Consider the following 11,673-nt stretch of genomic DNA (forward strand, 5'->3'; position numbering starts at 1 on the left):
CTAATTTCTATTTGTCTGTTCCCATGCTTTTTAGTCAATGGCAAAATTTTGTTTTGAAAGTTCTGTTATGAAAACTTAGAACACGTAAATAAGTAATTGTAATTGATTTTTGTCTTGTAATTTGGTGCTCGTTGAGGATCCGCTGTACGTGATTTTACGTACCATTACAGTAAACTGCAAAATTGCTACCACAACGAACTATCGCCCATGACGGTCCTGTTTCTTACTTGATCCCAATAACTTAAAAGAGAAACTTTTCTCGAATGAGCAACAGTAATCCTATAAGAAAGTCTCGCTCGTTGGCTTCTTAATACACACACCCGGCAAAATGTACATCTGGACCGCATTGGAAAATTGTGCATAGATTATCCATAACAGCAACAACACACATATTCTGCGTGTCCTCATTTTTACTCCAAAAGTTATATTTATCCATTTCGCATCTTTAGCCACCGCGAAAGCAGAGCGACCGTCGGATGAGAGAGAGAAACAGACTGCGCGCCAAGACGCCGCTCGCGCAGCATATCTCCCCAGCAGACAACGTAACATAGTTATGAAGGATAATTGTACAATTTTAAAACACAAGGCAGCGCCAGCATCAGCAGCCGTCGCGGCTCATATTGCGCGCGCGCTCTTCCTCATCAAGCGGCAACTGTATCAGCATCGCGGCAGCAAGGGGCGGGGTTTAGTGCGCAGGCGCTGGCCTCGACATGAGGAGGCCTGCAGCAGGCCGGTCTATTTCGGAACACATATGTAGCAAACGAGCTGCAGCCGAACGAGAGTGCGCAAGGAGAGGAAAGAGATTCTTCAATCTGTTGCGCATATACAGCGGTATACAGTACCGTCTCTCTTTTCCCATCCTTATCAGGGATTTTTCTCTTATTCATTGGCATTGTCAAGACGGTGATAATTTAATTTCGGATTATTTGGGTGGATTTTCTACGGTGCCGGGTTGTAGCGGGATTTCTATGGTGGAACACACCGCATTGGGATTAACTTCCTAAAGGTCACCAACCGGCGCCCCTTCACCTGCCCGTTGCGACGGGCGGGCGTTCTGTGACTGCAATCATGGCGATGGATTCCAGGTTTTCCCTGTCGTTATGGCCGTTATTAAGGCTGGCCGTGGTGGTGGTCTTGGTGATTGTAGCGCGTTCATCGACCGTGGACGCTGTGGTAAGTTGCATGCGCGCGCGGGGTTTTTTGTTTTTATGTGCCGGGTTTGTTTGGACAAATGTGTCTCCTTGCCGGCTCAAGACGGCTGTATTTTGGCTGGCCTTTATCAGCTACCTGTGTGGGGCCTGTGTCAACCGTTTGATCGATGGGCTAATATTTGATTTTTACGGTCTGCTTGGCTGATTACCGGCGTATTTGAGAATGTGAAAAGTCAGTTAGTAGGGCAGATTTCCTGTGTTATTTTATTCTAGCGGATGCTGAAACGTTTCTTACATGATGAAAATTCACGCGATGTGAAGTTCTCTTTGCTGAATGGAATCACGAAGATTGTTTGCGGATCTAACACAAAATTTAAAACTAACATCTTACTTGTTAGGACTAAAACTGATTTTACTCCACGCACACATTTTACTGCCCTATCTTATGTAATGGTTTAGTTTTTCTGACAGAGCGTCGCTAATTTTGTTAAAAATAATTTTTTTTATACTGTATATGTGCATAGTTAATGTGTTCCTTGTTCTGCTTGCGCGTTGCAGATAACTACTCGTACAATTTTTATTTTAGATACAGTACGCAATCATAGTCACAGTAAGTGCTCATATGTGGGCGTAGCCTGCATAATACCTACTACTACTTACTGTAGTTCGCATTGTTTTTTAATCTGATTCCACATCTTTAATAATATTAATACTGCTTGAATAAACCATGCAGTAATTTTCAATATGCAATGCCGTATATGCTGGACGAGCTATCACTGCATTCATTTGAAAAGAAAGAAATGTTTCGGAGGATAAGCGATCCAAGCAGAAATGAGCGATGTTTAACTCCTCTGCTGCAGCATCCAGATTATGTAAACAGTCAATTCAGTCGGGTCAAAATGTAAGGCAGGCTTCTAAAAGTCCAAATCATCAGCTTCCCTTCGGCCAACCAGATGAATAAGTATTTCGAGTTTTAAATTGGAATTTTAAAAGTTTACAGGCAATGAATATTAGATCTTTTCGTTACTATTTATATTGTTTGATTAGCTGAGCATGTTGCAACCGATACGGCTACGGATGATGGCATAGGAAGACACTGCTATAATTTTGCAAGCATAAACGGGGTAATCTCCAAACGTAAAATCTATTACTTTGTCTGCACATAGCAGCGAAGCCATAACAGCAGAATAACATTACCCGAAAATATTGGTCGACATATATCAAAATGGTACGTACCGGGTATTAGTTAACAATAAACAGATACCTATAACGAAACAAGATGACGTCTGTCAAACCGGCACCCCGACTCGCGACCAGTCAAAAAACAAAGAAATGGTGGTAGTGCTGACTTTGCTAATGCAATTTGATTTGCGCACGCGCGTAATTGTTTCTCTTTCACTTCAGTTCAAGTGAAGAATGCTTGTTTGTTTACTAAAACTATCTCCCTTTTTTATTATTCACTTGCTGCGTACGTGTTGATACATGTTCTGTATAATTCATATTCGGTACAAATATCTGTGGAAAAAGCATACGTATAGCAGTTCCAGAACTTTAAAAAAATTCTGGCGGTGTAGTTGCATTTGATTTGACAACTCTTCCTACATACAGAGTACAGATACAGGCAATCTCTTCTTAGATACCGAAAATGAGAATAAAAGACCTCAGTACTATTCTTTACCTTGTTTTTGCTCCTTAGCTCGCAAGTTCGATATATGTATATAAAAATTTGTCTTTGAAGAGTAATTGACCATTCCCTTGATAATTCTAAACTGTTTTTGAAGCTAACAGTTTTTAATTTGAAGATTTCATTTTATTTAACAAACACGGAGAATATACACAATACGTTTAATTATAAGTGCAATGGTGCAAGGTAAATATTTGACTTTCACGGTGGCGGTGGCTCAAGAAAAAAACGTGCGGCACAGTGTGCCATGGCCGCATCAGTAACTTTTACAGTAGACACCACCGTCAATCGGTTAAACTCTAAAATTCCCATCGCCTCACTGTGTTTATCGAGTAATGCACATGATATAATGATTTTATAAAGTCCTTGTTTCGGTGTCTGCGACATGTATTTTGTATATATTTACAGGTTTGTGAAGGATGTGCTCAACCTCAGCAGTGCAAATGTTACGGAAGCAAGGGCGAAGCGGGCGCTTTCGGCTTGCCGGGCCTGCAAGGCCCACCCGGTGCTCCGGGTTATCTTGGTTTGGAAGGTCCACCAGGCCGTCCAGGTATCGGCACCTGTACAAACAGAAACGCTTTTATTTCGCTACACAAAATTCGATAACGTCTCTTTATTATTCTTTGGATTCACTATTTTAGGGGTGTATACAGATATTCGAAATTATTTTTTATTGGTCAATGTGCCCAGGTCTTGGTGGTGAAAGGGGAGATGCGGGATCTATCGGACAGAAAGGTCAACGTGGTGATTCTGGTCAGTCCGGTGCGCAAGGACCTCCTGGCATGGATGTAAGACCATCACTCGTATCGATTGACTCAAAACGGCATATGTCTAATCGCTGCATTTGTGGCTTTAGGGTCTCATGGGTCTGGAAGGACCGCGAGGTAACCCCGGTATTGATGGATGCAACGGCACTGATGTAAGGCTTCCAGTTTCCCGTGCCGTACGCTTTGATTCACGCATGTGTTTTCGAGCAGGGCGCTCCTGGTGCTCCTGGACTTCCGGGAGGCTACGGTCCGCCTGGACAGGATGGTGCTCCGGGTTACCCAGGTTACGTTGGACCAAAGGGAATAAAGGTACGTAACCGTAACCACTGGCTCTCATTTGTGCAGGAACATTCCCTAATGATCTGTGATTAAATGTTGGTTTGGTAGGGCGATGCCGGCGATGGTGGCATCAATTCGGATGGCACTAAGGGAAACGCCGGGACGCCTGGTTTCGCCGGAAGACCGGTAAGGCGCTCGATTAAAACATATAAAGTCTTCCGACAAATATAAGGACGCTTTCTTTTCACAGGGACCTCCGGGTCAACCGGGCCGCGACGGACCAGTAGGACCAAGAGGACAACCAGGCCGACCGGTTAGCGAAACCCACACAACGATTTTGCCAGACTATTATATGGTTTAATAACTTGTTACAGGGCATCCCCGGACCCGCAGGCAATCCTGGTCCACCTGGATTGCCCGGTATTGGACGACGTGGTGAACCTGGAGACCGGGTACGTTTGAAGCCATGCTTTGTTCGCCAGTTTTATGCAATTTTTTCTGCTCGACACAGGGTGTTCCCGGCCAACAAGGCAGACCAGGTCATACACAAGGTTGGCAGCCCGGTCCTATAGGTGACAATGTGGCATACGTTCAGGCGCCGGATGGTGCACCCGGTGAAAAAGTAAGAACGCCGGTTTTCCTATTTGCTTCGGCTACTGATAGTTTTGCTTTGTTAACCAGGGTTCCATGGGAGATGATGGGCTTCCTGGGCGCCCTGGAAATCCGGGTGAATCAGGACGACCCGGGTTTTCTGGTCGAAAAGGAGAGAAAGGCGCTATCGGTGATGCAGGTCCACAAGTATGTTTTGCTTTATTTTATTCAGTTTTGGTAATTGCTTTGTGAACCTAAATGTTTGCAGGGCAAAACTGGCAAGGACGGGCCAATGGGTGCACCTGGTTTCAAAGGTCACTCTGGCTATCCCGGTCTGCCCGGTTTGGATGGTGCTAAAGGCGAACTGGTAACGCAAAATTAATCCTCAAGTTTTGAAGGTCAAAGACGCGTCAGTTGCTCTGCAGGGAAGCAAAGGTTTTGCCGGTGAACCAGGTCGACGAGGTTATCCAGGAGACGCGGTAATAAAAGTTCTGTCTCTCTATACAAAAATATGTGACTGAAAGGATATTTCTGAAAAAGGGTTCACCCGGTCTGACAACCTATGACCAAGGCGGCAGTCCAGTGGGACCACCAGGACCTCCTGGAGAGCAGGGATTCAAAGGAGACAGAGGCTATCCCGGTAACGCGCCTGCAAAAGATATACTGGGTGACACGCACTCCAGCATTGTATCTTTATAGGTCGCCAAGGTCGGCCGGGAGCGGAGGGTCCGCGTGGTGAACAGGGCACCCCTGGTGTAGATGGTCAAGCAGGTCGTCCCGGTCTTCCTGGTGCGATATTCCCCGGAGACTATGGTGACGACGGTAAGTTTTTGTCCGACGTTAAAGTTTATCGCCGTTTAATATTTCAATAATAATAATTTATGATATGATAAAGGTATACCCGGCGCTGATGGAATTCCCGGCGAGCCAGGAACTCCAGGCGAGCAGGGCCCAGTCGGTGACAAGGGCCCGATTGGTGAAACCAGTCTCGGAACCCCTGGATATCCGGGTCGTGGTGGCCGCCCGGGTGCCCTCGGGCCAAAAGGGTATGGTCGGAGAACGTGGATTCTCTGGAGAAAAGGGCGAACCTGGACGCACGTGGACTGAGCATTCGCCTGGTTGGCCCGGCAGCAAAGGCTTGCTGGGTGAGATGGGATCCCGTGGACCGGAAGGCCAACCCGGACGAGATGGAAACAAGGGTGATCGGGGTGACGACTGTGGCGTTTGCCGTGGATCAGCTCCGGGATACAAAGGTGACCGCGGTGACTTTGGTCTTCCCGGCCAACCTGGACTTCTGGGCGCACCGGGCTTGGCTGGTCTTGCCGGCCGCCGCGGTCAACCTGGTTACCAAGGCAAACGCGGAGGTGATGGTGAAAAGGTAATATCCGATTACTTCGTAAAGGCACATCCCGAATGTACATGGTACAGGCTGAAAAATTATCAACAGGGTGTTGATGGACTGAACGGTGTCCGCGGCGCTAAAGGTGACGCCGGTGAACCGGGTATCGTCATCTTCCCTCCACTGCCGCCTGGAACGAAGGGCTCGAAAGGGGATGCTGGAATGGGCGGTGCACCGGGACCACGTGGTCGCCCAGGCGGGCCTGGTTATCCCGGACTTACCGGAGCTCCCGGAAGACCATGGAGCCAAGGTGAAATAGTTGCAATGGCAGTGCTTCCAACGCTTTGACTCAGTTTTATTATGCAGGGAGACTTGGGCGATGCTGGTTCAGCCGGTTTTCCCGGTCTTCCGGGTACCCCCGGTCGACCCGGCAACCAGGGTCCACCGGGAGAGCAAGGACCTTCGGACGTCGCCGGGCCACAAGGCCGCAAGGGCTCTCAAGGTCGCCCGGGTCCGCGCGGGTTGGACGGTGTGAAAGGTCTGAAAGGTCAGCCGGGTGATATGTGGGGCTGGGATGGCCTGGAAGCCGAGAGAGGCGATAGAGGTTTCCCCGGTCTGCCTGGTCGCAATGGCTTTAACGGTAATGGGGAGATCAGTCACATTTAAAACTGTTTACAAGTTGATAGCATGCAGGAGCTAAGGGTGCCAAAGGAGATGCTGGTCGCGATGGCACTCCAGGATGGAAAGGAGCCGCTGGTGATGAAGGTTACCCTGGCGGACAAGGACAGCCCGGTCAAATTGGAGCTAAGGGTGCAGGAGGCGTTAAAGGCGACGAAGGCTTTTCCGGGATGCCGGGACTACCAGGTCGCCGGGGAATGCCGGGTTTACCCGGAGTACCCGGTATTAAGGTAAGATTGTTAAATACTTTAAAAGACTTGGAGCGAAGAAACTTTCGACATGTAAAGCTAGAATATTGACATGTAAAACGTGGCTTCCTTGGTGATACTAGTATTACCTGTAAAACATTATACTCGTACCATACATAGTACGTACAGCGATTTATGTACAATTATAAAGTAGATATGCACTCTGTACAAATAATCACAGCGTATTACATATGGTTTTGCGCATAACGTACGGTGCGCTTGTAAATCACATGTAAGATTACATAGAATACTGTATTGCTAACTTAGGGAGACCGTGGCGAAGACGGCACAGGAATCGGTACCGAAGGCATGCCCGGATTACCAGGTTACGCCGGCCCAAAGGGAGCCGCTGGCGCAGCCGGAGATGACGGTGGACCAGGATTGCCCGGTCTCTCAGGCCGTCCTGGCCTGCCAGGACAGCCAGGTAATACGGATTTATTGGAGCTGGCACCAACAACTAATGTAACCAAGGAAAACTGTTTCTAACAGGTGGCCAAGGACGCCCCGGTGCACCCGGTTTGGCCGGACCGAAAGGTGATGCAGGCGAGGCTCTTAATGCTCCCGTCGGTCCCAAGGGTTTCCCTGGAGAGTTTGGGCAACCCGGTTAGTCTGGACGTTCACTCGTTAATTTTTGGTTTTCGTCAATAATTAAATGGGTACCACAGGTTACCCTGGCTTAAAGGGACAGCGAGGCCAGGACGGTGTTCCCGGGTTGGATGGTCCGAAGGGCTACAAAGGAGATTACGGTGGTGATGGAATGCCTGGCCGACCTGGAGCTCCGGGTATTAGAGGCAGACCCGGAACTCCCGGATTTAACGGAGCTCCTGGAGCAGCTGGTTAGTATTTTGTTATTTTATTACTAAAATGTTCCCAACTCACTATGTTGTATTTGCAACAGGTCCGAAAGGCTTCAAAGGTGACGAAGGACAGCAAGGCCTACCAAGTTCACAAGCGCCGCCTGGAGTGCCCGGCAATCCGGGAGCCAAGGGCATGGCGGGCGACGAGGGACTTCCGGGACTCGCCGGACGACCAGGCTACCCGGGTGCCAAAGGCATGGCCGGTACTCCCGGTCTGCCTGGTCTGCAGGGCAGGCCGGGTGAATCCGGTGGGGAAGGGCTTCGCGGTTTCAAGGGAGATCGCGGACAAGATGGTAAATCAGCAGCTCCATCTCCCAACCAGACAGTGCCACTATAACACAGTATCGTTTTACTCGTCTAGGATTCCCTGGTAACCCTGGTCGACCTGGACAACCCGGTTTCGCTGGCGTCAAGGGTATGCGCGGTGAGAACGGAATTGTCTATCCGGGAGCGGAAGGCGCTAAAGGCTTCCCTGGCCGCCCTGGTCAGCCTGGTTACTTCGGCCGCAAGGGTGAAGTTGGTGACGGCGGTATTCCTGGAGCGCCAGGTTGGTATATAGTGTTAGTTGTATCTGTGAATTACACTTACTGGAGGTCACCGGTACAACTTTTTTTACTTTTTTGTAGGTGTTGAGGGTATCAAAGGAGAGCGTGGAGACCGCGGTTTCGACGGTGCACCCGGTGTTCCTGGAGGCCAAAACCAGAAGGGAGCTCGAGGTGAAGTTGGAGCCCCTGGCCGACCAGGAGCGCCTGGACCTGCGGTATGCTACGTTTGTTGTTGCGCATACATGCTTTTGTCTGACGAAGGCGATTTCGTTGTAACAGGGTGATGACGGTGGCGCTGGCCTGCCGGGTACGAAAGGTCCACGCGGCCATTCCGGTATGCCCGGACAGCCAGGTCTGCCCGGTGGACCGGGTGGTAAAGGTGCCAAAGGAGACGACGGCGGACCTGGTCTGCCGGGTCGCCCTGGATTTGTGGGACGACGAGGAGACACGGGACGTCCGGGATTGCCCGGTGGACCGGGAGCACGCGGTGACGATGGTCTACCGGGTTTCCCGGGAGCGAAGGGAATGGCTGGAAATGCTGGTATTCCTGGACGTCCAGGCTTGCCCGGTGTTCGAGGCGCACCAGGTACTTTGAAAAAGCTTATTTTTTCAATCTAATACAGCAGATCATCAGAAAAAGGATATGAACTTTTTCAGGTGCGCCTGGTAAGGATGGTTATCCCGGAGAGGACGGCATACCCGGAATTTCTCCCAAGGGAGCACGTGGTGACGCTGGTAGACCTGGTATTCCTGGAGCGCCTGGTTAGTACTTAGTATGCCTGGTTCCTTGTTACGCGTTAATGAAGTAACCAGTGTAGCAAGCAAATATGGCAGTTTGCGCCCTGGTCGTGTCTGCATACAAAGAACATTGTAACAAAAAGCAAACTTCTATTCGGCAACAACCAGTACAAAGCCGTACGCCTGCCAATACGCCTGCGCTAATGCGTAAAGCGAAACAAAAATAATTATTGTATTACTTAATTGCATTCGAGTGTTTTCTAATTGCATTTCCAAACTAATATGCCACAATGTATAAACAGGTTTCGGTGGTGCAAAGGGAGATCAGGGTTACCAGGGGCGTCCTGGAACTCCTGGACGTCCTGGAGACGTTTTAGGAGGCGGTACTGGTCCTAAAGGATTCAAAGGCGACGCCGGTGGTTTCGGTGCTCCCGGTACGAAGCAGCATATTATTCATATTTATTCTCATCAGCTGTTAGACTTCGGTGACCTTTTCGCATACATGCACATGACCCATTACAGTAAGTTGACTGCATGGTATGTATTAAAGGTCTGCCTGGAGCTGACGGTCTGCCCGGTGACAGCGGCCTGCCTGGGCTCAAGGGCCCGAAAGGTGACCAAGGTTATCCCGGACCCCCATCTCCGCCTGGTCTGGAAGGTGCCAAAGGTTTCAGAGGCGACGGGGTATGTATGAACGACTCTTGGCCTTCAACTTAAATAACATAATACGTGCGCATTTATCAGGGCCGACCAGGACAACCTGGCTTCCCTGGTCTGAAAGGCGCCCGTGGCGATGATGGTTACCCAGGTGCTCCGGGTCTTAAGGGCATGACTGGTGATGGCGGTGGCCCTGGTACTCCTGGTGCACCAGGTATACCCGGTCGCAAGGGTGACCGTGGAGAGCCCGGTCCCGATGCGCAACAACTTCCACCCATACCGGGGCTTAAAGGCGATAAGGGAGACGATGGAGATAACGGAGCCAATGGTCAGCCCGGTGCACCTGGTTTCCAGGGTAGGCAAAGACTTCGCCTTTTGCATTATTTGAAAACTACAGCACCATGCTTCATCGCTCAGGTGGTCCGGGTCCGAAGGGAGTTATGGGAGATCGCGGTATCAATGGCTTCCCTGGTAGACCTGGTATTCCAGGTGGTGCTGGACAGGATGGACAACCTGGATCACGCGGTACGGGGTTCAAACAGTATACGAAAATAATATTGTGTCAATACTACCTTATGTTATGTCTGCAGGAGCACCGGGTCAGGATGGTTATGACGGTCGACCGGGTCTGCCGGGTCGCCCTGGCGATGCCGGCCCGCCCCCCAGACCCCGCGGATTCTTGTACGCTATCCACAGTCAGACCGCGGTGGTACCGCGCTGCCCGGCTGGTACCAGTGCTCTGTGGACTGGGTATTCGTTGCTCTTTATACAAGGAAATTCGCGCGCCGCTGGTCAAGATCTTGGTAAGGTCACATTCGCAGACAAATTTGCATGAATACATAATATACATTACGTATTTTCCTTATTAGGCGCTCCCGGCAGCTGCATGAAGAAGTTCAGCACTGCTCCGTTCATGTTCTGCTCCATCCTGAACCAGTGCAATTATGCCAACCGCGCCGATTACAGCTACTGGTTGTCGACCGAAGCACCCATGCCCATGAGTATGGAGAACATCTACGGACAAGCCATTCAGCCGTTCATCAGCCGTTGTGCTGTATGCGAAACAGAAACACAGATGATCGCCGTCCACAGTCAGTCACTATATGTGCCGCAGTGCCCGGCTGGATGGCAGGGAATGTACTCCGGCTACTCCTTTGCCATGGTAAGACTTTTGCCGATAACTGTAATAAACTGGAAGAAAATGCTACATCCGTTGAATTTTTCACAATTGATAAACTACTGTACAAAAGCCGGTATGGTATATATTTTGATGTAACATGGAAATTATTTTTTCTTAGTTTTACTTGTTGTGTTTCGATAAAGTATTACTTTATACTAACCACATTTTTTTCCATTACAGCACAGCGCAGCCGGCGCAGAGGGCAACGGTCAGAGCCTCGTGTCACCCGGCAGTTGCCTACAGGAATTCCGTGCCTCTCCCTTCATCGAGTGCCACGGCACGGGCGGCTGCAACTACTTCGCCACCACTCTCAGCTTCTGGATGACAGTTCAAGAGGAGCAGCAACAGTGGAGTAAACCCCGTCCGCAGACTCTCAAAGCCGGCGATGTCCGGGCCAAGATTAGCCGGTGCCAAGTGTGTCGGCGTATCTCCGGCGCGGCCGCTGGACAACAGCAGCCGCCGGACCGCTTTGTCCCGCCCCACACGCTACAACAAGGGCAACAAGGACGGCCACCGGCTGCGCAGGACCGCTCAGCCATCCTCAGTGCCAGCCGTGGTTAAAACTCAAAGGTCACCGTTAAGACGTGATAGGAAGAATAAGTAGAGACGGGTTATCATTGCCAGATTTTATTCACTGCCGGTTTTGTTTTGTTGTACACTACACTTTGGTGCCTATAGCTGCATTATGCTCACTTTCTTGCGCATTTTTTCTGCTTGTCTCGATTTTTGATCAAAATTAATGGCATTTGTTAAGGGCGTTCTGGAGAGTCAAGTTGGTCAAAAGGATTTTTTTCTTGCATTTTTATTTTGAGCATTTGTGCTTCCAAAGGTTTCTATTCACTGACAAAGGCTTTTTGTAAGTTGTTAATGATGTTTCCTGAGAATTGTCTGTATCGCCTGATCCACTTCGTTATGCATTTGACCTCGTGTTAGCTAAGTACATTAAAAATTTAAAATTA

At 49.5% G+C, this 11,673-nt stretch overlaps 1 protein-coding gene across 1 annotated transcript; it reads left to right on the forward strand.

Moving 5' to 3' along the window:
* Nucleotides 1-761: 761 nt before the first annotated feature.
* On the forward strand, nucleotides 762-11,673 carry LOC129599695 (collagen alpha-2(IV) chain-like). Its single transcript, XM_055498006.1, is given in 34 exon segments — nucleotides 762-1,173; nucleotides 3,244-3,385; nucleotides 3,526-3,623; nucleotides 3,692-3,754; nucleotides 3,813-3,911; nucleotides 3,990-4,067; nucleotides 4,132-4,194; nucleotides 4,256-4,333; nucleotides 4,393-4,503; nucleotides 4,563-4,679; nucleotides 4,741-4,839; nucleotides 4,898-4,951; nucleotides 5,013-5,112; nucleotides 5,172-5,294; nucleotides 5,368-5,515; nucleotides 5,517-5,850; nucleotides 5,920-6,129; nucleotides 6,178-6,451; nucleotides 6,505-6,719; nucleotides 7,005-7,161; nucleotides 7,227-7,340; nucleotides 7,403-7,573; nucleotides 7,636-7,887; nucleotides 7,956-8,141; nucleotides 8,221-8,354; nucleotides 8,419-8,725; nucleotides 8,797-8,901; nucleotides 9,180-9,311; nucleotides 9,428-9,561; nucleotides 9,622-9,889; nucleotides 9,952-10,059; nucleotides 10,125-10,337; nucleotides 10,404-10,696; nucleotides 10,895-11,673. Coding segments are annotated over 34 exon segments (5,466 nt in total). The 5' UTR covers nucleotides 762-1,068; the 3' UTR covers nucleotides 11,276-11,673.

This window comes from Paramacrobiotus metropolitanus, unplaced genomic scaffold (genome assembly GCF_019649055.1).
Source record: "Paramacrobiotus metropolitanus isolate TYO unplaced genomic scaffold, Prichtersi_v1.0 Parri_scaffold0000152, whole genome shotgun sequence".
Lineage (NCBI taxonomy): Eukaryota > Metazoa > Tardigrada > Eutardigrada > Parachela > Macrobiotidae > Paramacrobiotus > Paramacrobiotus metropolitanus.